Source organism: Pelobates fuscus, chromosome 12 (genome assembly GCF_036172605.1).
Source record: "Pelobates fuscus isolate aPelFus1 chromosome 12, aPelFus1.pri, whole genome shotgun sequence".
NCBI classification, from domain to species: domain Eukaryota; kingdom Metazoa; phylum Chordata; class Amphibia; order Anura; family Pelobatidae; genus Pelobates; species Pelobates fuscus.
In genome coordinates this window covers 77,361,355-77,388,441 of record NC_086328.1, presented here as the reverse complement: position 1 = coordinate 77,388,441, position 27,087 = coordinate 77,361,355, and the positions used below count along the sequence as shown (strand labels likewise).

The 27,087-nt window shown below is 39.5% G+C and overlaps 1 protein-coding gene across 1 annotated transcript in view; it reads right to left on the bottom strand.

The window, feature by feature from the left end:
* Positions 1-27,087, bottom strand: part of MUS81 (MUS81 structure-specific endonuclease subunit) — a 191,884-nt gene that overhangs the window by 8,789 nt on the left and 156,008 nt on the right. Inside the window, exons 8-16 of the mRNA XM_063437828.1 lie at positions 19,346-19,522; positions 18,218-18,385; positions 16,389-16,516; positions 15,703-15,815; positions 14,081-14,197; positions 11,627-11,722; positions 8,996-9,124; positions 8,072-8,175; positions 1,718-1,801 (exon numbers count right to left, since the gene is read on the bottom strand). Coding sequence (XP_063293898.1) covers positions 1,718-1,801; positions 8,072-8,175; positions 8,996-9,124; positions 11,627-11,722; positions 14,081-14,197; positions 15,703-15,815; positions 16,389-16,516; positions 18,218-18,385; positions 19,346-19,522 — 1,116 coding nt within the window. The remainder of the gene's footprint in view (positions 1-1,717; positions 1,802-8,071; positions 8,176-8,995; positions 9,125-11,626; positions 11,723-14,080; positions 14,198-15,702; positions 15,816-16,388; positions 16,517-18,217; positions 18,386-19,345; positions 19,523-27,087) is intronic.

Below are 27,087 nucleotides of genomic sequence, written 5' to 3'. Positions count from 1 at the left end.
TATTTGAGGTTTGCAACAATACATTTAGTGCTAGCAATTCCTATATTTTACCTTAGGGGTGACCTTTCCCAATAGTGATTTTTTTCCATTATATTTAGTTCTACACAGAGAGATTAATAGGCTGGAATCCGATATTGGAATCCGATGTTCCAATTTATGACCAAGTGCTCTCAATAAATACATGTTTCCAATGGCATATACATACTAATAAAGCCGCAGTGGTAACATTGTATACTTTTATTAACAGATCGGGCTCATTAAGTGAAGTTCTCCCTTTTAAAGTGGTCTTTTTATACTTCTAGGAGAGCATATAATACTAGTGGAGTTCCTGTTTTTTTTTTGTCCTCTACTTTTTTTTCTAACTTTAATTAATTAATAGGGTGCATACATAGCAAACATCTAGTAGTATCCAGCTGATTTCTGTTTGTGCCTATGTGTTTCACTTTGGTACTTTTTGATTATCTATGACAGACCAGCAAGCCTGTTTAAAAATGATTTAGCCATAAAAACCAAGCTTTTGATATTTGCTCTATCAATGATAGTACTGTTCTGTTTTTAGGGCATGTTACTTTTTTGCCTTTAGAATCAAAAACATCAGAGCAGAAAACGTGAAAAAGAAAATAAATGCTAATAAAAGCTGGCAATGGGCAACCAAAAGGAAAATTATCCAGGGGTCAATGAAAGTATAGGCATCAGTATAATAGACAAACCAATGCCTGGGGATGACAATTAACAATAAATAATCTAATGAACGAAGACACAACTAGAAATTAGATAATAGCACAGAATGCACCCAGAGAAGCAAGTGCCGTGTAAAGTTGTGGCAACAATAATTCTGTCTTGTATAATGAATTTACAGCCTTTCTATTACAGATCTTTAAAGCTGAAGGGTATGTTTATTACCCTGCCATTGCCCTATGCAGTTCTCAGCAAGACCAAATAACCAATTAAAGTGCTTTCATTGGCCCTAAAAGAATATATTTAAACACTTTTCTTTCCCATTCAGTATTATTAAAACAAGGTAGTTCCTTGGTGTGAACAGGATTAGAGTGCAGGCACCCACTTCAGGGTATAGGAAACCTGCTCACCCTATCAGCAGGAAGAATGAGCTGTAATCATACTCATTGGTTTCCTTCGTATTGTTGAATACAATACTCACATAGCACAAAAAATGGGTTTGTGCCAGAGAGTTATCTCAATCCCAAATATGAATCAATGTCTTGGAGTCAGTGGGATGGTGAGATGTGTGAGTTGAATTTGTAATTATAGGAGCAAAATTTGGTGGATGTCCTCTGCCTCTCCAGGTGAAGTGTATGTGTTTGTTGTTGGTCAGTCTGTGTTCAGGATGAAAGGTGCCACATAATTATTAAAATACTACCAGGATTAAAAACCATGCATAACAGTTGATTTGGGAACTACAATAGGCTGTATACACCAAATACTCACATTCACAGTTTCAGCACACTCTTAGAATGCAGAGAGATGTAGCTCACATCTGATGAGTTTATATGTACCTGCCATGTCAATATATTAAATATGGTCACAAGGTAGAGGTCCCCTAAATCTCTGTCAGATACATGGATGCTCATGGTTCTTATGGAGTTGTAGTACACTAACAGTAATCAAATAACAGCATTCCTAGATGTAGATAAGATTAGTGCAGTGCCAATGCGGATTTGTAGTTTAACATCTGTAGTGATTTCATTTTAAAATGTACCTTTGCATCTTCCCACATTTCACATTGGACAGCAGTTTCTCTTTCTCTTCAGTGGAGACACATCGTTCATATGCAGCCATGAGACTGTGGATTGCAAAAGGAAAAAAAGGTTACACTCAGTCTAAGTACTTTTTAGTACCATGGAACATGCAATAATACTTTTACAGTCAGTATCATGCTTTACAAACCTGACTGACTTGAAAAAAGATTGCGCTAATGGGAACATGTCAGAGATGGGTCAGTCAATGGCAGGATTTATTTAGCTGTGATCTTACAATATAAAACAGGCTGAGCGCACTTTACAAGCCAAGTGATTTGCTGTGTGGAAACAGGCATGTGTCAACAGTCAGTCTGTGTCTGTCTTTTGACAGGCATGGCTAGTAACTAAGTAACTTATTTTATAGTCATCCCTGCTCACAGTCATACTGTGTAGACGTGCTATAAAATACAAATTATTTTTCTTGTCAAAATACCTCAAATTATTTTGTACCACTTAGGATCCAAGTGAGAGCCAGAAGATAATAGTGGGATATGAACAACCTCTATACTGATGGTAGCAGTTACATATGGAAATGTGCTACATTTTTTTAATCTTTATTTTCACTTGTATAAGGTAACAAAATAATTTGTTCAATACAGAATGAGGAGCGCAATCAGTAAAAAAAATCAATGATCTTTATTATATTAACCAAATTTACATGATACCTATAAAACAACATAAAAAATAGAGATCTAGTGCTAATTATCTGTACATGACAGAAATAACACACAAATTACATATATCCGTACAACAAATACAAAGTAAAACATAAACAAATAAGAAACAAAAAATAGAAAACCACAGAACAAAATGGTAAAATGGATGTGATCATCCCAGATAGACTAAAACATTACAAAATACATACCAAAAATAAACAAGAACACAAAAGAATTGTGAGAAAAAGGAAACATCCAAGGAAATGCCAGCAATATTTCGTCGGAAGGCTTTATTTAAGGCCTTCCATTGGTGCCTGATTGATAATTATCGGTGTTGCTCCTCATTCTGTATTGAATGGAATGTGCCATGTTTCAGGGTCCGATAGGGAACAGGGCCGTTGAGCACCCTGATACTTTACTTATTTTTGTAGATATATTCTGTAGTTTAACTTGTATAGTGTGTCTGCCTTTGTAACACAATGATTTGTAACATTCTTTTTTTTGTTTGTTTATACTGCCATAAAGTGCATATTATAATAGCTGCTTGTTATTTAAAGGGGAACAGTCACGTCTCTAGAAAATGCTCCATTTAATGGACCATTGAAATAAACTTATGCGTGTTAACATTGGTTTCATAGATGCCCTGTCCTCTTTAACAAATTGCATCATAATCCTGTTCAGGTAAGGCAAAGCCAGGGCAAACATTGCAAACGTGGAGGAGAAATAAAACTATTGTTTCTGCTCTTCCGTAAACACTTTCTCTGAGCTGACTGCCAGATGCAAAGGACAAAGTTTGTTACAATTACAACAAAGAGGAGGGCTGGGCACCAGGACTAGATCCTGGGCAGATTAATGGGATGGGATAGAGCAAGTATGTCAAACTTAAAGGCTAGCACGGGCCACATAAACAAGGTTTTAAGTTTATGTGGGCCGCAAAAACAAACAAACTTAAATTTTCATAGAAACGTAGGTTTGTTTTCAAAAGTACAGTATAAAAATAACAAACAGCATCCCCCTCTACTAAACCCCAGTCCCCCCCTCTACACCAATTCCCAGTCCCCCCCTCTACACCAATCCCCAGTCCCCCCCTCTACACCAATCCCCAGTCCCCCCCCTCTACACCAATCCCCAGTCCCCCCCTCTACACCAATCCCCAGTCCCCCCCCTCTACACCAATTCCCAGTCTCCCCCCCTCTACACCAATTCCCAGTCTCCCCCCCTCTACACCAATTCCCAGTCTCCCCCCCTCTACACCAATTCCCAGTCTCCACCCCCCTACACCAATTCCCAGTCCCCCCCCCTACACCAATCCCCAGTCCCCCCCTCTACACCAATTCCCAGTCCCCCCCTCTACACCAATTCCCAGTCTCCCCCCCTCTACACCAATTCCCAGTCTCCCCCCCTCTACACCAATTCCCAGTCTCCCCCCCTCTACACCAATTCCCAGTCTCCCCCCCTCTACACCAATTCCCAGTCTCCCCCCCTCTACACCAATTCCCAGTCTCCCCCCCTCTACACCAATTCCCAGTCTCCCCCCCTCTTCACCAATTCCCAGTCTCCCCCCTCTACAGCAATTCCCAGTCTCCTCCATCTATATTAAATCCCAGCCCCCCCCATTATATTAAATCCCAGTCCCCCCATTATATTAAATCCCAGTCCCCCCATTATATTAAATCCCAGCCCCCCCATTATATTAAATCCCAGCCCCCCCCTCTATATTAAATCCCAGTCCTCCCCCTCTATATTAAATCCCAGTCCTCCCCCTCTATATTAAATCCCAGTCCTCCCCCTCTATATTAAATCCCAGTCCTCCCCCTCTATATTAAATCCCAGTCCTCCCCCTCTATATTAAATCCCAGTCCTCCCCCTCTATATTAAATCCCAGTCCTCCCCTCTATACTAAATCCAGTCCCCCCTCTATACTAAATCCCAGTCCCCCCCTCTATACTAAATCCCAGTCCCCCCTCTATACTAAATCCTAGTCCCCCCCTCTATACTAAATCCTAGTCCCCCCTCTATACTAAATCCTAGTCCCCCTCTATACTAAATCCTAGTCCCCCCTCTATACTAAATCCTAGTCCCCCCCTCTATACTAAATCCTAGTCCCACCCTCTATACTAAATCCCAGTCTCGCCGTCCTCCACCCACCCTGGATCCAAGACCAGGATCCAGCTTCCAGTGGGCAGACCTCTTCTCCTCCAGAGTATAGCAGGATAACTCTTACAAGAGCTAGTGATATAGCTGGTATAGCTGTTCCCTACAATCACAAGACAAGGGCCTGTGTTGAGGGTGACGTAGAACTGGTTTATTGGTAGCCACACTGGCCTTTATGCAAGTCCCCATGCAATGGGCCCTCCCCCCTGGGCCTGAGAATAGTCTACAGTAAAAACATACATGCGATTACATTGGTTCTCAGGTTCAGGACACTCCCATACAAAATGAGACAATCCATCCCCTGTGCCTGGGAGATAATTGGATCAGGAACTGTGCCAACTTAATTATCTCCATGCAGAAAAACATACATTTCAGAAGTACCCCAAAAATACCCCATAAAACCCATGGAAACCCCACAAAAGTCATATCCCATGATAGCCCCCACCTGGGGGACCAACGTATCCAAAAATCACCCAGATCGGTTGAGGGATTCGGGATTTCCATGGAAGTAACAAACTGACCGACCGCACGCATTGGTCTCATGCCCAAAACAGTTCCAGAGAATCAGGGCTTGCGGTTGGTCTAGTTCGGTGGTTTCCAAAATGAACAAAAACCAGAACTTAGTCAATATTCATACCGTGGTGCTTGTTCACCTCATTCCGACGAACGATTCCACCGAACAGACCTCTTCTAGGATGTAAAGCACCGAACACAGACTACGATGGAAGTCCAGCGGTGTTCGGGAGTTTCAGTGTCTGAAAATAGTTCCATGAACTCAACGACCAAGCACCGCTGCCTGCGTTCGCGGGAACAAGATGGCCGCCACCTCGTGGTCAACCATGCGAACTGTGGCCACCAACACGAACAATTAAAATGCTGTGGTTAGAATCGTTAAGAGGTGATGATAGGGTTTAACAAGCTCTCGGGTGATCCCGGTTCCCGAACAGTATAGCAAAAAGGCACAAACAAAGTCTTTTATGAGCCTTTTTGCATGGCCCATAGTCCACCTGAGAGCTTGTTAAGCCCTATCAAGGCTGCCATGCAAGACCCTTCAAGATACAGTGGCGAGGTTCCCTTCGCCACATTAGCCAACAAGCAGACTCCACTCACATTGCCGCTGCCAGTATGCGACTCCGGAGTACAACCTTTGGTATACCCCCAGTGGCGCCGTCCGCAACCTGTGCCACAGCAGAACCTGTGAAGGTGGAGCATGATGACGTCACGTTGGAATGTGATGTGGCGTTGCGTGCCTCCTTGCACCTCCAGGTCCTCCACTGTCCAGCCACGGCCAACGCATCACTGACAGACACACACTGACAGACACACACAAGCACACATTCTTGCACACAATCACATCATTTTATTTATTATTCCCTACCTTTGGGATCTGGTGTGGGGACTCTCCCTTCTTGCTCTTCACTGCTCCCTCATGCGCGCAGTTCAGTGATGCCGGGTGCCGGAATATGAGGTCATATTCCGGCACTACTACAGAAGGCGCGCGCGAGGGAGCAGTGAGGAGCAGGAAGACTGAGCTGACTGTCGCCAGGGTTCTCTTCTTCCTGGCATGGTAAATTTTTGCAGAGTAGGCACCTGTAATGTGGGGAGAGCCAGTGCCTACTCTGCCATAACATGTCAAACGTGCGGCTCAATGGGCCGCAAAGATATTAATTGTAAAAGGAGCAGCCGTTCCGGTGCCGTGGGAAAAGGGAGCTTAATATCTTAATGGCTTCCCCCGACTCTCTGGAACCTCTAGGGGGTAGAATGGTTGTACAGATCCCCTATACTACGGCTGAGTATATCTGCTGAAGAGTCTCCCTAGTCCCACAGAGGGAAAGTGTGTTACAGCCTTCGAATCCCCAAACATCAGCCAAGACTTGATGAAGGGTAAATCAACTGGTTTTATTCAAGCAAGCGTACAGATAATTATACACAGACCCCCAGCATGAGGTCTCCATTCATTCTGTCCTAAGTCTGCCCAGGCTTCTGTGTCTGGTGGATAATGGAGTTGGCCTCGGTAAATCAATTATCTCCCGGAGACAGAGGACACAACATAAAATACCCCAAAACCAAGCTTAAAAAAACAACGTACCCTCACAAGTTATATATCCCCTGAAAGCTGGGATCCAAGCGCCCATTCTGTGAAAATAGCGATCTGATTCATGGTCCAATCGCCACCCGGTGCCATGTTGCAGTCTTTTATCAGGGGCTGCAGCTAGTTGGGAGGAGGGAGCTCCCTGCTTCTCGCAGCGAGTGATTGGGAGGGAGGAGGAGTAGATTTTAACCTCCAAAAACACTTCAACTGCTTGCATAAGGCATTGGTTTTTTGCTTTTTTATATGACCAAAGATTAACTTTTATGTAAACATTGAGTGCATTGTTTAGTTGACCGATATTAGTATAATGCTTGTACTCTTGGAATATGCTCATATATTTGGTTTTAGCAGTCATCTGTAGAGACACCTTACTATGGTAATGATACTGTAGACATTGATATAGACGTTATGCAGCGTCCTTTGGCCTGATAGAGGTTTTGTAGTTATTTTTTACTATACATATATGCACGTGTATGAGTGTTTAACTTGACAAAGGCTACATAGCACAGCCGAAACAATGTATTTTTTGCCTGATCCTATTACAGACAGCTTGAAGCCACTTGTGTGTGCTCAAACTCTTCTTGGAATTGCCTATTGCTGGGAGTGTGCTGATCTTGTCCATGGAGTGTGGATTATGACTGATGAGTGCGATCTCCTTCTGTATATACCGTATTGTTCTGTGTATAAGACTGTATTTTTTTCAGATTTTTTTTATAGTCTAAAATTGGGGGTCATCTTATACAAGGAATGCAACTGCAGGGGTTTAAAAAAAAAAAAAACACACACATACCTGGCTTCCTTCCTGACGATCGACTTCTGAATGCTGTGGCAAGCAGGAAGTGGTAACTATATGCGTGGGAGCTACAGCAGACACTTACCACCAATGGAGCTACAGATACATGCCACACCATAAAAGGAGCAGCCATATTAAGGTATGCGCCACCTCATGTAGGTCTTTCTGATTTATATTCATGGGGGAGGAAATGGGCATCAGGGAGCAGAGGAAATACTGCTGTGATGTCCCAGCATTCCCTCATACCACCTGCTGTATTGTGGAAGCTGTAGTCTCCCAGCACGCACTATGGAGCTATTAACTTTACATAGTACCTTAGCACAGGGGAGGCATGAGAATCAGAAGTGTGTTCTCCTCAGAAGTCAACTCTAAACTATCAATGTTGTTCTATTTGATGTTTAAAATATTTATTTCTTAATTTTGGGCTCAAAAAATAGGGGTCGTCTTATACATGGGGGCGTATTATACATGGAAAAATACAGTATATATTTTATATAAAAACTCAATATTATATATACAAGCATATGCACCTGTGCAGAATGCACCTGATTGTATAGCACCATAAATGAAAGCATAACACCTAGATATGACTACTAATGTCCATACGGTTCTATATTACCTGGCTGGGGTATTATATTTGTCCAGAATAGCTGCAGCTTTGTCACCGCTTACACCACTGATCTGCATCAATTGCCTTGCGAATACTTCTCTCACCGTCTGAGCCTGCAGTGTTTAAGGGATAGTTAGTAAGTGGTACTGAATGCAAACCCATAGATGTGTGCAGCATCTTGAATGGAAGAGGTTGCCTACCACGGACTTACAGGATTGCTTCAGCAGTCATAATTTACTTCACTATATTCATTAACACAAGTTGTTTACAATGCTGATGAACAATAAATTGTTTTTTTAGCATTTAACCACAAAAGGCAATTGTATGATTCTGAAATAAAGAAGTTAAAAAAAAAAAAGTGCAGCAAAGAGTGTGAGCGCCTTTATACAAAGCATACTATTTCTTTAATAACAAATGTTTTTTTGTCCATCTGTGTCAACTAGTACTTTAGTACAAGTTAATTAACCAGTTAATTATGAAATAGGAATGTCTACCCTGGATTTCTGTACAGGCAACTCAAACATACAGTCTAATATCGATGAAGGCATCCCACTATAAATGAGACTGGTGTATCTGGGTGGAAAAAAGTAACATGCAACCCACTCCCCCCAAAAACAACAACAGGGTCCATAGCTTGAAATCCCAGCATGTTCTAAGGTCTCATAATAGTTATCTTTCTATAATGTAGTAACACCAATAACAATTTAAATAATCCTTATATTGGGAAATAATTGCACTATGTTTGGGATGGAACAAGTGAATAAATCCAACATTAGTTGTACTTCTGGAAGACATAGCAAGAAGATATACGAGTAAATCTGTATGCTGGGGCATTTCTTTTTTAAATTTTTATTTATGGTTCAACTTTTAGTTTAATATTATTATGCCATTTATCTTCTAATGTTAGTATGTATGTCAGAGAATGCAGGTCACCTTGTTCTTCATAGCTCCTTCATTAAAGCTTTTGAAGTCCAGCAGAATGCAGCTTTGAGAACTGTGGAGTGGAACCTCTCTTTCAAATTTTTCATCATCCTCTTTAGTGCAGCTCATCAGGGTTTTGTTCTGGAAATGGTAGATTTGAAAGTAGTTGCATTATTTTGAATTAAAACAGCACATCAAAAACTGCTTCACATACTATATGTATGGTAGGCAATAATATATATTTGAACAAAGAGACCACACATTAAAACATAAAAATCATAAAGGGAGCATAACAATCATATACTTTAAAAAGATTAACCAAATAACATAACACTTTTTAATAATTACATAACATTTTAATAATTAACCCCTTCAGGACGGAGTCAATAGTGCACGTTCTGATCAAAACAAAACGTTAACAAAAACTGGTATTTGCGCTATATGTCTGTTCAACTGTAATTCACCGCTGTCACATTAAGTGCACCCACACTTATTATATATCATTTTGTGCAGGAGAAACAGGGCTTTAATTTATGATTAATTATTTATATATGGAACATAATTTATTATGAATAAAATTTTTAAAAAAGTGAGGAAATAACATTTTTTTTTTTAAATTTGTATTTCCGTCTGACATTTTAGCTGTGAATGTCATACTACTGTCAGGTTTTACTGCAAAAAAATGCACATATTTTTAATCAGCGATGTCTCACGAGTACAACAGTACCCCCCATTAACAGGTTTTATGGTGTTTTGGAAAGTTACAGGGTCAAATATAGAACGTTCCATTTTCAAATTGAAATTTGCCAGATTAGTAATGTTACCTTTGAGACGGTGTGGTAGCCCAGGAATGAGAATTACCCCCATAATGGCATATCATTTGAAAAAGTAGACAACTCAAGGTATTGAAAGTGGGGTATGTTTCGTCTTTTTTAGTAGCCACTTAGTCACAAACACTGGCCAAAGTTAGCGTTCATATTTGTTTTTGTGTGAAAAAAGCAAAAAACTAATATTTGGCTAGTGTTTGTGACTAAGTGGCTACTAAGAAAGACTGGACATACCCCACTTGCAATACCTTGGGTTGTCTACTTTTGCAAATGGTTTGCCATTATGGGGTGAATGAGAGAGATGTGGCTATGCGGAAAGGAGTTAAAGGACCACTCTAGGCACCCAGACCACTTCAGCTTAATGAAGTGGTCTGGGTGCCAGGTCCAGCTAGGGTTAACCCATTTTTTTTATAAACATAGCAGTTTCAGAGAAACTGCTATGTTTATAAATTGGTTAAGCCTTCCCCCTAATCCTCTAGTGTCTGTCTCATTGACAGCCGCTAGAGGCGCTTGCGTGATTCTCACTGTGAAAATCACTGTGAAAATCACAGTGACAGCACGCAAGCGTCCATAGGAAAGCATTGTAAATGCTTTCCTATGCGACCGGCTGAATGCGCGCGCAGCTCTTGCCGCGTGTGCGCATTCAGCCGACGGGGCGGAGAGGAGGAGGAGAGCTCCCTGCCCAGCGCTGGAAAAAGGTAAGTTTTACCCCTTTTCCCCTTTCCAGAGCCGAGCGGGAGGGGGACCCTGAGGGTGGGGGCACCCTCAGGGCACTCTAGTGCCAGGAAAACGAGTATGTTTTCCTGGCACTAGAGTGGTCCTTTAACCAGAGGAGGAATTTTTGCACATTTGTTTTTTTAACCTTATGAGTTTTTTGCAGTACCTGCTGCTAACCAGTTTCTGGTGTACCTCTGTCCTACTTTAAGGTTACCAGAAGCGTTTACAATTAGAGCAGACTCCACTGCCCTCCACTTCTAAGTGGTTTTATTCATATTTTTGTTTATATCTGTTTTGAAATATTACACTATAAGCATTTTTTCTTTTGTATTAAACCATCATTTGAGCCTAAATAAGTATTTCCCTTAAGTGCACTTTGAATAGTTGTGCAATTATTTATTGCACTATACTTTACACTATATTTATTGCAAATTTCTGGCACTGGTTGTCCCTTTAAATTCAGAAGACTAGTATTACAGCACAGTGTTTTCCTACTTTTTGCCATCAGGTCGCTACTTTTCTCCGCTTCTTTGCGTGTGAATGCTTATTCAAGGATGATGACTTTAGGCCAACTTCTTCCTCATGTGGCAGCTCCATCAGTTGACACATTCTAAGTTCATTAAGTGATGCTTTTGCTCGAGGCTCTTCTTCAATGCGTGAAGCAGTCAGAGCCACAGATAAACAGTTTTTTAACCAGGATTCCCTGTTTTGGCGATTTCAGGATCTCTTAGCTAAGACACCATTGATCCGGTAACCTGATCATTGCCACCATACAGATAAGCCACAGTGCACATTGCTTGTGGCAATAATATCATTTGCATTTGTTAGATGTTAGCTATGTATCCTCTCTCTTGCAATGAGCTAATGACACTTGAACGTGATATTCCTGAGTATAGGTATGAGCATAAAAGTCAAGCAACATGGTGCCTATAAGGATCAAATGGATATCTGCCTGACAGAAGGGTGTTGGATCTTGGCACTACAGTACATAGCACATTATATTAATGGTAAGACGGTTTGTCTAATATAGCTGTTACAGCTCTGAAGTTTAGGCATCCTATAGAAAAAAAACGGATGTCAGAGTACACATATTTCTCACCAAGTACATGCCCTGTAGGTAGCGAGTCATTATAGTCAAGTAGGCTGCAGATTCCCGAACATCCTTGGTGCGCTTGATAAAAAATCCATCAATTACCTTAATAAAAACAAAAAGAATGAATGACCAATAATGCCATAATGGCTTTGTATTCCTCTCACTCTGCTCGAACTGTGGGTCCGAACATTACAGCAGGGTGGTTTGCACTTAAAATGGTACGCGTCAAGGGTGCCCCCTCTCCCCCTTGTTGTATATTTTGTCTATTGAGCCTCTGAGTATAAATATCAGGAACAATCCACTGATTAAAGGTTCATATGAATCTGCTGGATGTTAAAATATCACTTTATGCGGATGATGCGCTAGTTACTCTTTCATCTCCAGGGTTTTCTTTACGATCTTTAATGTATGAAATCGATAGATATTCCAGTATTTCGAATTTTAAGTTAAATATTAATAAATCTACAGTATTGTTCTTGAACATGAATAAAGATCAGGTAAACATTCTATCCCAGATTTATAAATTTATATGGACTGACACAGAAATAAACTATTTAGGATTACTTATAACTGCTAATGTTTCTAGTATAATGGACAGGAATGTTTGGATTCTCATGAGAAACATGAATCTCAAACTTAAAAAGTGGAGAAATCTTGAAACTTCATGGCAAGGTAAAATAAATATTATTAATTCATACATTTTGCCTAAATGGTTATATTTGTTCTCCATGATCCCACTTAAAGTCCCTAGACCCTGGTTAGCATTGATTCAATCAAGCTTTAATAATTTTATTTGGAATAATAAAAAACCCAGAATTAGTCAGAAGATTTTAACTAAAAAATTGACTGTGGCCTAAACTTTCCTAGTATTATTTATAGTTATCATGCAAATATTATTAGGCATATATATATTTTGCAGGATCCTAAACAGGTTTCTAAACCATGGTTCATTATTGGGTCTGAAGTGGCCCATATAGATAAATTACAACATTATATTTGGACAGCTACAAGGAACACTCTAATGACCTCTTCCTTAACTAGTTTGACGACATTATCCCAAACTCTGGAAGAATGGTTAGAAATTAAGAAACAATTAGGCCTTAATAATCTTATACCTAAGTCATGTACACTCAATATATTGGAAATAATGATAAAAGACTTTTCGCTAAAGTATTGGCCAAATGCCGACAAATTAAAGATTGCAGATATCATGCAGGGAGACAATATACTGTCTTTTCAGAGCATTATTGATACCCGTCATATTCCACGGAGAGAAATTTTCATCTATCTTCGCATAAAAAAATTTATTCATAAAAATGTTATTAACTCTTCTTCTATATTTGCCAACAAATTAGAATTTATATTTAGTAATCAATCTATTAAAAAGATCACGTCTGTTCCAGCATCTATGCTGGAAGCTCTTAAGGAGTTTCCCTATAAATTAGTTAAGACGTGGGAACAAGAACTTGAACTTCAGATCTCTTTAGATGACTGGAACTCCTCTTTAAGCCATGTAAATAAACATATTCATTGTCTGAACTTGTCTGAATGCCACTTTAAAGTTCTTTTTAGATGGTATTATACTCCAACTAGACTAGCCAGAATATATTATTCTTTCGACCCTACTTGTTGGAGATGTGGTAGTCATCCAGGCACTTATATATATATATTTGGTGGTCATGCCCAGCTGTTAAACCCTTATGGTCACGGGCTTTCAATATTTTTACGTCTATGACTGCAAACAGAATTGCGGAGAATGCTGTCTCTGCTCTTCTGCATCTTAATAGGAAAATTAAATCACAAAAAGATATTTGTTTTGCCACTCATTGTTTAGTCGCTGTTAAAATTATTATTGCGAGACAATGGAAATCATCAAAGCCGTTCTATAAACGCCTATTGATTGATCAAGTCATGTTTCAAATATCGATGGAATATGAGTTGGTCAATAATCTGATTTTTATCTCGAAAAAAAAACAATGCTATTGTGAATGGTTAAAAAAATATAAGGGATTATTTGGACAATTGTCTCCTTAGATAGACTCTCTTTTGAACTAATATTGGTCATATTTATTATTATATAAAAAAAATATCGATCTCTTGCTCTGAATATGGTGATGGGTCTTTTCACTCTATGTTATATTCTATGCTGGTCATTATGTGATCATGTTTCAATTATTCTGATGCTGTATAACGCAGTAAAATGCTTAATAAGATATGTAATTATTTATTTGTCTGCTGTATAATTTATGAATTTGATTCCTAGGTCCAGTATATTTGTTGTATACTGAAAAAATTGCTTTAATAAAAAACTATTTAAAAAAAAAAAAAAAAAAAGAAAGAATGAATGACCAAGTTGTTGGTATGGAATGTGATGAGAAGTATGTGCTCTGAAGTCAGTGCATTAGGAGACGTATATACTGTACTTGTTGTTTACGAGAGATGCAGTAATGAGTACAGTACCTGTGTATTTACTATGGCTTGCTGCAGGGTACTCTCAGGAATGCTCAGATGTTGAGCAGAACCGTGGTCTTCCACAAGATATATTGGGTGACGCAGCCCACATCTTTTCAGGCGAAACTAAAGGAAAATATATACATGAATGCAAATAACTAGAATTTAAATAAATATCATGTGACTTACCATCAAGCACTCTCAGTTATAAAGTAAAATTAATTAGAGCAGATTTATGACAGCGATATGAATTAAGAGTTTTTCATAAAAACAGAATCATTATGAAAAACTCATATTGATTCTGTTGGAATTTAATTGATAGAGCAACACAATCAAAATATACCTTAAGGCAAAGTAATTACTAATTTATCTTATGTTGAAGCCTGAAGCTGACAAGAATACGGTGAGGTTTCACCAGGAATGTCTGTCAATTTCAACAGCTATCTCTAACAACAGATGTGCCAGTCAGGCTTTTATCGCTCATTGCAAGACTTGTTCTACAGATCTTGCGGTATCCTCTGTATTACTTGTAAAAAGGCACGTGAGAGACACTGCAAACACACATAGTACAATTTCCACAATGAACAATGGTTGTGGAGATTTTTTGTATTTTTTTTTTTTTTAAATCAGCAGGTACCAGTCATTGTAGGCAAGATAGAAAGCTAAAACAGGGTCTTTCCAGATGAACATCTACTTTAGTCTACAAGACACTTGTGTCTGAAGCAGAAGCGCACTTCCAACTGAGGAGTTACCCGAATCTGTGGACAAACTTGAAAACTGCTGTTCACCATCTGCTCCCAGTCAACCTGACTGAACTAGAGCAATTTTGTCAAGAGGAATGTTCAATATTGCAATATCTAGATGTGTAAAGCTTGTAGAGATTTACCCCCCAAAACTCAAATCAATAATTGGTCCTACCAATATTTGACAGTTGGGGAAAGCGTAAGCAGTCCAAAAATAAATTAATAAAAAAAATATAAAAACATTTATATATATTATATATATATTTATTTATTCTAAATTAATATTTGTTTCATAATAAACTATATTTGCACATTCAAACAGCTAGTTATGGTGTGTAAAACAAATTATTAAATTCCCAATGAAAATAATTTAATTCCTGGTTGTTCCTCTACAAAAGTGTTAACATCCAAGTCAACACTTATGCAAGGCATTGTAGAATTCCAAACCTCAACTATTAACATTTTTAAACAAAACTGACTGCAGGTATTTTAATAAACATTTCATGTTTAGCGAATCAAAGTGCAATTAGGCACTGGTGGACATTAGAACACAATACATAATTGGTGACTTCCTGATGTACACATGCATTAATTTGGGACCTCAAGAGGTTCAATTCTAAATTGAGAAGTGGATAGGACAATCTGAAAGAAATGAGATACTCGTGCTAATTAGCAAGCAGTGCAAAGATATACACATAATTGCAGACTGTTCTATTATGGTAACATGGAACCACTTACCTTGGGCCCTGCCATAGCCATTTCGATTATATTAATTATGCCCAAACAATATGTGGTGAACATCTGTTCATATTCCTTATCCTAGCAGATTACACCTCAGCAGTACAATTTGCTATAATTTTCACAGCCTCTAAAAGTATAACCACTTGCCTTTTGTTCGCGGAAGCGGCCATCTATAATACTTCCACATAGGTCATCCATTCTCTTTCGTTCCACCACATAATCTAGCACTAGTTCCTGGGGCTGTGGAACTCTCAGCTGACCTGTGAGACAGGACGATATAAGATACAGAAGAACAATCACTTTAAAAATAATTACATTTCTAATGCAGAAAAGTTGCTAATTTAATATACGCCATCCTATCTATCTGTCTGGTTAACTCTTGCCATGTGAGCTAAAGACGGGATTATTCAGAAACAATATAATCAGCAACTAGTTAGTAATAAGCTGTACTAGTGAACAAATAGAGATTCATTTTGGCAGCTTTTCTGTGATTCTTTTTCAATGGTTTCCATAATTGTGAAGGAAATGGTGCATGTAAATAGTTCCTACACAACTTTAAGTCATAAGTCCTGTTTTAGTCTTCCTTTTGAAAAGGAAATGTACAACTTTTTTTAACTTACAATTGCAGTAGAGAAACTACTTTTGAACCACTAATGAGGCAGTCCATCAATAACTCTATCAATGAGACCCACAATTAAGAGACATTTAAGTTAACACTCAAGTGTCACTAAATGAAGAAGTTGAATAGGCGTACAGTGCGTGACCACTGTCACAAAAGGGAATAAAAAGATTGAGGGTTAATGAGAGTGATTGTGCAAGAATAGTTCATTAACCTGGCACCGGCTGTACTTTCTCTTGTGCTATCCACACAAAGTCTCCAATATGCAACTTGCGCACATCGAAACTAACACCATTCTTCTTCAGTTCTGAAACAAGATCCTGTTTCCGATGTGCCGAGCCTCTGAAAAATAAATGGATTCCAGTCAGATGTGAATATTCATCCCCTGAAAATTCATCTCTGCTTATTGTTAAATAATTGTAAGAGACAGGTATGATTACGAAACAGACTAACTTCCTACTGCATAAACCCAGCATTTGTAAATATATTTCTACAGACTCTTATACTGATTGAACATATTAACAAAGATATTTTTAATATATATATATTCCATTAGGATTCATTTTTAGAACTTAACTTGGAAATGTTGACTACAGCTCACCGTGGTGGGGGGGCCATAAGGATGACACCCCATTTATTTTATGACATAGTCCCCACACCGGCTATCCATAGGTAGGTGGACATTGCTGTATCCACCCCCATTACTTTATTATTATTTGAGGGCTATAGCTGCAGAGTCTTTATTTATAGACATTTTGTAGATGTGTCCCCATCTGGAACATGGCAGGTGGAGGGAATAGGGAGGTGAACTACCTCCCTAATAGTAATATGGGGCTCTTATTAACCCCCATAGGGTTTTTATTTAATTATTTCAGCATGAGCTGGCCAGCCGCTACATAATTAAGCCTTGCACCACCAAGGGTTTCTATCCCCAATTTATATTTTATTCATTTATTCAAATCCAAGCCTGGATTTGAAGCATCCAATGTGGATTACTGAACCATTTGGGGCCTGAAGTACAAATGGCCTGGTATGCACCTGAACGGGTTTGACGCATCCGGTAAGGTGCTATTTGGACATTAGTGACTAACCCCGTATAAGTTAATCTTTGATAGGCTGTCTCACCACTTCACGGGTGTTCTGCCTCTTGATTATATATTGTTGCATCTAACATGTAAACCTACTGCCAAATATAAACAAGTGCTATATTCTATGACCGTGTTTATCATAGACACTACATACAATTTTGGCCAAGGACCCTACTGACCATTTTCTATCCTGAAGTTGGATGCTTCTTGCAAAATAAACACCCCCTTAAGTGAGTAATCTTTTTTCCTAACCCTGGACTGCAAAACATCACAAGCATTTTCTAAACAAAATGTAATTATATAAAGACAGGAAAAAGTGGATGTAATGGAACTAATGTCAGTTCATATGTATGTAGCAATGTATATGCAATATGTATTTGGAAAGTTTTAATTCTTGCAAGTTTCAAAATTGTGCTTGACATGGAAACGTCAGTGAATATAAGACATTTCTCTATTTAGTACAACATTTTACGAATTTTAAAGCTTTTTGCCAGAACAAGTAAAACCATTTTACCACCATACACACAGGACTAAAACACAATGTAATTTTTATATATACTCCTAAGCAGCACTACACGAGGTATAATTTAACTTGGAACAGATGAGAAACGTAAATTCAACATAGTTTACACTTAAACCTTATTTATTTATGTTTTTACATGGTATCAAGCAAAATGTGCATACAAGTACATTTCGATTTTTTTTGTATATGTAATATTTGCTTATTTCACTATTCTAGCACAATACACCTATCCTATAGTTTCCCTTTTTTAATTCACACAGCTCTATCTTTTCCATTTATCCATATCCACACACTTTAAAAACACTAAAAGATTTGTAAAATGCCACATTTTAATATTTGGTCATAAACTTTTACTAATCTAGCTACTACTGCCTCCTACTAGGTAAGAGACATAATGACACATGGAGAGGCTCTGATAATCAGTAATTTTACCCTGTGGTCTCTATGAAATCCACACAGAGCAGAATGTTGAATTTCCCCGGATGCAAGATGAAATCAGGAATATGTTGGTAAGAACTGGATGTGTGCTTTCTGCTGGTCTCAGAGTTGTCTGAAGAAACACTCATGGGAGGATACTGATGACTTTGAATAGGGTGAATGCTGTTAGAAAACAGAGATAATGCACAACAATCAACATCATAATCATTGTGACGGTAGTTATCATTACTGGGAGCAGAAGAACACTTTACAAAGGTTCCTAAGTTGTTCCTATGTCTAAGTCACCCTGTATCCATTATAGGTGCAGGGTGTTTATAATGTGTTTGCATATTGTTAATTGTTTTGTGTGCTCTCCTGTCCTGCTGATGCTTGTTACCAACTAAGTGAATTTGGCTGTGAAGCAACAGCTATATGCACTACCTGAATAGCAAGGCTTTATAATTTGCATATTCAGGTAGATTTGCATATTGTTAATTCTGCAGGTAGGAGAGATATTTTCTGTTGGTTATTGACTTCCCCACCACTTTGTAGATATGTTATTGTGTTATTATAATTCCCTGTATGTTTTCTGATATGAACTAATTATTTGTATTTTAATTGAATTGTCACCATAAGTTGTGTGTAAGGAGCATTTGGGCCAGCCCCAAGAAAAAATAAAGTTTTGTACGTTCGTTCCTTTTGGAATTGTGTCCTGTGTGGATTTCTAGGGATCCCAGCCACAGAGTTGTACCTATTGGCTGGCTGCACAATCCCTCTAGGCCTGGGATAAATCAAGAGAGCTAGCAAGTGCCTTTGTAAAGTCAATAGAAATCACATTGCAGGCAGAGGTGGATATCTGCCTGGAAGAAGGACTGCAGTGGAATTGGCAGAGAGGACAAAGAGCTGCAGCCTGGTCGGGTGGAAAAGCTCTTGAGAGACCTCAATCAAACTTCGGCGACTGGGGCTGAAGCGTTCAAGGGCAACATTCCCATCCTAGAGCAACATTTACTTGCGAGTGGTTATGAGCATCTCTAGGAGTTATTATGGGGAGCAGTTACATGAGGCTTGGTGAAAATTGTAGAGTCCATTAGAAGGATATGGATGAACATAGAAAAACAGTGGTAAAATAAAAGTTTTACTTACTGTATACTTGGGATGTTTTTGCCTTCATAACCCTTTTCTTTATTTTTCTGTTCTTCTATTTCTTTATCAGATGAAGAGAAGTCATCTTCTAACGAGCCGCCCTCTAGTATTCCTTTACCTTGTTCTGCTGCAGTTAACCTATGAGCCAGTTCAATTCCTTTCTCTGTCAATGAGTACCTACAGAAAGCAATAGGTTAGATTTTATATTAAATTTCAAGTTTTTTTTTCCAAATAGCACCACTAAAATTGGATGAGGTGAGAAGCAAAGAGTCTTTAGGATGACTAACAACACTTTCAACGTAGCCATATGAGCATGGCAAATTGTGCTTTATGTCATAAAATATGTTAAAGTAAGGAGAAATGTATAACAGAAACAACAATAGAGACTGCCCTTATTCCAGGGGTCATATTACGTTGTTTGTAAGCCCTCACAAGTAAAACGTTCCACTAAACCAATTTGTGTATTGAAATGCTTTGTGGATTTTTTACAGGTATATCAGGGTATATCAATTGTATACCCGGATATACCTGTAAAAAAATCCACAAAGCAGGGTTGATATACCAGGGTTGATATACCCTGGTCTATCAACAAAAAAGAGCCACGTTTGGAAATTCTTTACAGTTACCGGTTTCCAGACATTCCATACAAAAGATGTAGATGAGTCGGTCAAGATAGAGGAGGTGGTTAAGGATGTATGCATAAAATGCTGTTGGGTGCTTTGCAAGGACAGGGTTTTCGCACCTGAGAACTGCCAGTTTTAGACAAATTTTAAGCAACCGGGGATGGGTGGTGGGAGGGAGAGGGGTCCTGCAGTGCCAGGAAAACGGATTGTTTTCCTGGCACTGGAGAGTCCCTTTAAGTGTAATATCTCTGATGTAAATGTAAGAAATGCTTCTTGAGTGTAGCGGACTCCAGGTAACCCGACCGGTTACCTCTGCTAATTCCTTCCCTCAGCCACTCTGCAACCGCTTACAGTGTAAAGACACCCATTCTCCCCAGTAACTGGACGAGACATAGGTCTGAGTACAACACGATTTTATTAGGCCACACACGGCTTTTATGCATAACCCCTTGCTAGAGATCTTCCACAAAGACACACAGATCCACTGTACCTGGGAGCCCGGTGCGGGATAAGGGACCTAGTTTCTTTGTCTCCCAAACTAGCCAGTGCCCCAAAAGTGTCCCCACCAACCTTATGAACCTCCACACCGTACATTTCCCTCACTGGTCTTCGTTCACACGTCTCTTGTGCGAACCCCAGGCAAGGGAAGCGTCTCCTTTCAGGATACGAATGCTTCCCCTGGTTGGCATTCATCTATACGAAATGGCGGTCACCCAGGGGAGCACTCATTAATTACTTCCTTTGCAGTTTTGCACATATGTTACGGGTGTGAACGTTCTAATTAATTAGGTGTGAACATTCTAATGGGGCACCGGGGTGGTCCACGTTCAGGAGACGAATGGGTTCTGTTCGTATGGACGCTCTTGAACGGGAGAACATGGCACAGCACATGACATACAGGGGAAACACACAATACAAGGGGAAACATACGAATAAGCAGTGGTTCTGCTACATTGAGTAAACTGAATTGGTGGATATGATATGGTTATGGGTTTCTAATGAGTTTTCCAATTAGAATCCATCAAATGAAGGAGGATACCAGGTATGCAGTTGTGTATTTATCACTATGCAAAAGATCAAGTAAAGTGTGGCGGTATTTACCTTATCCAGGGGCCAGCCAGGGTCCGCGGCTCAAGTAGTCCTGCTTCCACACAAGCCACGCACGGCTCAATTTTCCCTTCTGTGCAGGCCGCGTGCACTGACTGCAGAGAGCGGTCACGCGGTCCGTCTGGCACTAAAAGCACGGCTCGCGTCACAAGCGCTCTCTTAAAGGGGAAGTAGATCAGGCTCCCATTGGCCCACGTCATTCCGACGCCCCCACACACAAATGTTTTGGGGGGCGTAGGCCAATCAAATGTTAGTTAAGGATATTTGAACTTCCCTAGCCCTATCGTGGTTTCTGTTTTAATACCCTTTAGTGCGTTCCTTGATCTATCATGTTTATTCTAGTATTGACCTTGGCATTGTATCTGACTCTGAATTTATCTTTAACCCTTTCCTGTCTTGTTTGCCCGTCTGACTGATTACCATGTACCTGACTCTGGCTAGTTCTTGTTTTCGCTGTCTCTCGGTTAGCTTGACCTCGGCTCGTCTCTGATTTCTTTGTCTAACATTTAGTCCGGCCATTCTAAGGCCCGGTAAAACGCATTTCCTAGTCTTGTCCCTTGCTAGCTTAAACTCTCCATGTTGGGGTATTACACCGTGACATAAAGCAGGAAGTGACTTCTATTTGTAAAATAAAATAATTCTACTAGAACTAGTGTCACAATAGCCTTTGAAATAATTAGGTTGTCCTGCAGCTCAAGGTATGTAGGCATAAGTGGCTTCATCATAATTAAATAATAAATCAGAGAAAAAAATCCTAAAGGAAAAACTGCCATTGTAGGCCTATTCATATTTTAAAAGGATACTGCCCAAATACATAAAAAAATTTGAAAAAACACTGTTTAGTAGATATACCCTAAGTTAAAACACACATGCATTTAATTATGCATTTTTTTTTATTGGGGCTATATCTAAAAACAGCTCGCAAAACCTGCAGTTTCTTGTCTACGGTCTTTGCAAGCCCTTTCCTTTTTCCCAGTCAGATTTTCTGTGGCTGTCCAATCACAGACATTCCAATTCAGCTCAATGAGAAGTATTTGCAAGGCAGGTGCTCTGGGCTATTGCTGCCTCGAGTTTAGCTCTGCTGAGCTAATCAAACCAGGAAGTAACAGGACTTGTGATCTGCTTGAAAGCCTGGGAAATGAAACCAGTTTACTTTCTAAAAGTGTCAATTTCAATAGCAATCTGCACTTTTTGAAAAAAAAGAGGAGACACTAAAGCTTTTCAGAAAGATTCAGGGGTCTGTAGTGTCCATTTAACCATTTTCATACAGTTGTAAGGAACAGTGGGATTTTTACTTTTTGAGGCAAGGAAACAGAGGTTGTAGGAGTTGAACTATGTGAATACATTTGGCAAAATTGTTGTGTAATGGTATGGCATTCAAATTAGGTAATTCAATCAAGTGTATGCGTATAGCAAGTTGCTAGGTCATGATCTGTGATATCAGTAATAGTCAGTCCCAGAGTTGTTTCAGGTTATTGAAAATTTCAATGGCCATGTCGAGCCCCACAAAAAAAAGAGGAGTAGAGTTAATTTTTCTTCTAACCCGAGTTCAATGGAGACAAAAGGTGTGGTTTGTAAAATGTTGTGTAGTTGAAGACTAATGACTTTAGAAAACTCACTCTAACCATAAGAGTTAGAAGTAAGAGTTTTCGGTTATCAATAGATTTATCGATAAACAAGATCATTTTAGAAATACTGATTTGTACAAAGAAAACAAATATTTAGGAATGAACAGCCGCAACCTCGTCAAAACTTGAATTGGGGATGTGGGCACGGGAACCCTATGTTGTATGTAAAATTGTTCATCTATGCCAAGCTGTCTGGCCACTAATTAAATTATCTGGTCAGATACAGACATCTGGGCGCCAGGTATGTTGCAATATGTATTGTTCTTGGCTCAGCTAGTGCTTGGGGTACTGCATAACAGCTACATTCCTCTACTATGCATTCTGGCCTATAATAATGTAAAGTGCTACGGAATCTGTTGGTGCTATATAGATGGCAATAATAATAATAAATAATCACAGCGACACTAGGGTCCCCTGCGAGTAGGCCGCCACATCTAAATAATCTAAATTTAAGTATTCAAGTAAGAAGAGCAAGCCAAATGCTTTTTGCACGTTTAAACTGAGGTGCCTAGCTAGCTCTTTTGTGGTTTTCCTTGTTTTTAGAAACAAAGGCGGCAAATAGCCTTAATTAGAGTATCACCCCCAAACAAATTCCAGTTCTTTGAGTAGTATTTCTGGAAAAAAGTAGTGTTTGTGTCACTATTTTGGTTAAGAATTTATTGGAATTTGAATTGGACAAACTGGAAATCAGAAAGCAAAACTAAATTTGTGTTTTAAAATATTTTTGTTAAGCTCATTTAGGCAGGGCCCTCTTCACCTACTGTTTTTGTATGTCAAACATGTTTTGTCAGAAATGATTGTCTTGTTTTACCTATTATACAGCGCTGCAGAATATGTTGTCGCTATATAAATAATTGTAATTATAAATTGTTACAAATGAAACTACAAGGTTTAGATGGGACATAAGCTCTTAAAAGAACACTATAGTGTCAGTAATACAAACGTGTATTCGAATCTGGCCCCCATTACCATTATTCCAGCGCCACGTGGGTCGCCGCAACTGGCTCCATGCCCTCTCTGCATCTTTGGCTGAGATCATAAGGAAAGCATTGGGAGGCTCTTGCGCCTTTATGGCGAAACTCCACGCTGCACCAGTCAGCATCTCCTCATAGAGATGCATTGAATCAATGCATTTCTATGGGGAATGTTCAGCACCTCCATGCAGATAGTGGAGATGCTTAATGTCAGTGCTGCATATTGTGCAGCACTGATTGAGGAAGCACCTCTAGTGGCTGACTGATAAAGGTGTCCCTAGGCAGTAATGTAAACGCTGCCTTTTATCTGAAATGGAAGTTTTTGCATTAAAAAGCAGGCAGGGACAAGCTATAGACACCAGAACAATTACATTAAGCTGTAGTTGTTCTGGTGACTATAGTGTCCCTCTTCGAGTACACAAAAGCATGCATCTTCCAGGCAATGAAAAACTGACAAAACCACCAACATAAAACCGAACATTATTTTGTCTTCTCTAATCCTCCTACTGAATCATAGTACCAACAGAAAGAAACCGCATCCATTTACATTCAAGAAACACTCTAGACAACGAAAGCACTTTAGTTTGCTGAAGTGCTTTATGGGTGAAAGGTATGTACTCTTTTTTTCATTTTACAAAAATTCAAGATTTTGATAGAAATTGTTACTTTTACAAATTAGCCTTGTTACATCCCCCTGGCTGTCAGTCAGACAGCCAGTCCTGTTACCTCCTGGCTGTTCACCTTAGTGGAATTAAACTCAAGAGGCAGGTAGTTACCCAGAGCACCTACCCTGTAAAAACTACTAATTTAACTGCAGTGGGAGGTCTACAATTGGAAAGCTACCGAAAGTCTAGGCAGAGATAGAAGAGGATGGTTTGCTCTTAGTGCAAAATCATTCCGCAAGCGCGCCTTCTTGTCCAATCCAATGCTCCTCATAGAGAATAATTAGGGACTAGAAGAAGCATTCCGAATAGGTAACATGTGAGAAGTCTGATACTGTTCTCACAGCAAAAGCATCTCAAGTGGCTTTCACGAAAACTGACACTATGGCATGGTGAAAAGTATCAACAAGATTGGATAATTAGTCACGACTGACCGAATGTTTGTTCAGAATAGGGTTGTCACAAAGAGTGGTTCAGTTTGTTATAATTTTTATAGAGGCTCTATAAAGGGTTAGGTAATGTTAAATTCCTTGAACGGTTTAACCCTAAAGTTGCCTCCAGCGCCAAGCTTCCCCCAAGCAGCATCCAGCTTCTGGAAGAAAGTTTCAGGAAATCCAGAGTGCCATCTGGCAGGGGCACTGCTGATTGGCTGAGAGCAGTCTGCTGATGTATCTCTTTATAAAGACCCCACCTTGAATATGCAGTGCAATTTTGGGCACCCGTTTTAAAGAAACATATTTCAAAAATAAAAAAGTGCAAAAGTGAGCTAAAAAATTAGTAAGGGGGATGGAACGCTTTAGTGGAAGGGCTAGAAAAACTGGATTTGATTTGGTTAGAAAAAATGCTCCCCTTTGTTTATTATTTTGCACACAGAAATCATGAATTATTTATATTTTTCAATAAATACACCAGTCACCTTTAACCTAAGACCTGCGAGTGCATCCTATTTTTCCTTTTATGCTATATATATGTATTATGTATATTTATATATTTGTGGTCGGAACTTAATTCGTATATGAAAAGAGAGAAGAGGGGGAAAGTTGGTAGTGGTGTGCCGAAACCAACGTACGAGTAGGCCTGTAATAAAGAGGGCAAAAGATATTGCAGAAAACACACTTTATTTCCTAATTTTACAACGCTGGACATTTAAAGGCTTTCCTGAGTTCTTTCTCAGGATGTGGAATATAAGTGCTGTAAACAGAGGATTTCCATCTGCCCAGTCTTTTGATGATATGGACTGGTGTGTCCGTACTGGAGGCTGAGGAGGCTGCAACAATTCTGAAGGAATGACCGGAAAAGGCGGCAAGTGGGTGTCCGTGAAGAAGTAGTGGGGAGAGTTAGATGGAAGACTGAAGCTTGTGGATAGAAATAAGTTGAGTATTTTAACGGGACACCAGAGGTTCTCTGTAGGAAACAGAGGGATTGTAGTTGGGTAGTTTGTGTGATTGGTGTAGATGAGTGTAAATACATAACGTAATGGTCATCATGTTTGGTTATGTCTCATAGTTTTAAACAGGAGCTGACATCTGTTTGATGGACCACAGTAAATTCCAGCTGTAAAAGGCAAGGTAAATGGCTACTTTGATGACAGAGTTAGTCTTGGTATTAAACAGATGTGTGTCCAATAGGTCTGACATGTTCCTGAATATGATTCCGTCTATGGGTAATCTATTGGTAGTTGGAGGTTGATCTATTTTGTTGATGTCTTTGAGAATAGATTTGATGGGGTACGTGGAAAGAAAAGGGGGTGATTGGGAAAGTGTCACATATTCATCCGCATATAAAAATGTGGTTAATTGCATTTACTGTCCTGACAGGAAAAGTTGTGCCGAGCAACGTTACTGTCCTGACAGGAAAAGTTGTGCCGAGCAGCAATCATGCTCATGGAAACCTAGTAATTACTTTTGGGGTCAAAGGCCGGATACAGTCAATTGGATCCAAAGGAGGGTTATTTAAACACTGCTCTCCTCTTGCTCTTTGCCCTGTCGTGGTTTCACGCCTATGGTTATCCGAGAGTGCGTTCCTGATCTTGATTTTCTGGTATTTGACTTTGGCTTTGTTTTGACTTTCCTGATATCTGGTATCTTGACTTTTGGCTTTCCTATATCTGTGTGTCTGATTCTGTGTCCCTGACCTCGGCTAGTATGTTGACTATGCTTGGAGACGTTAAGTCCGGCCATTCTAAGGTCTGGTTATACGTTATCCTTAGTCCTAGGTGTGACACAGTACTGCGTGCTGGATCAACTTGTAATCCTGACAGAAAGGTAGTGAGAGCATGTAGTGCTGTATACCTGGAAGATATAATTTAATAGTGTTATGTGCAAATTTTAGGTGTAGGTGGCAAAAGGAGGCAAAAGCCACCATGGTCTTGATTGAATAATTATCTGAAACGCGGAACTCCCCACAAAATTTGTGGAACACAGTCAAAGCCCTGTCATAGGCTGTTTTGGTGTTGGTAGACAGAGCGTTTCGTGAGAGTCACCGTGCGTGGGTCAACAATCTTGTCAATCCATTGTTCACTCTGGAAATGTTGGTATTCTGGATGGGAGCTGGTTGGTGAAGGGATGCACCTTGTAGAATGCCTGAAAGTTAGATGGGACAAAGTGTCAGCGACCGTATTATGGATGCCTGGAATGTGTTCGCACGCTAGAAAGAACTGTAGTTTGGCGGCCTGCCATGTCAATTCTGTATTAACCGTATCATGGTTGAGGAGGAAGAGCGCCCTTATTAATGATTACGCAAGCCGCC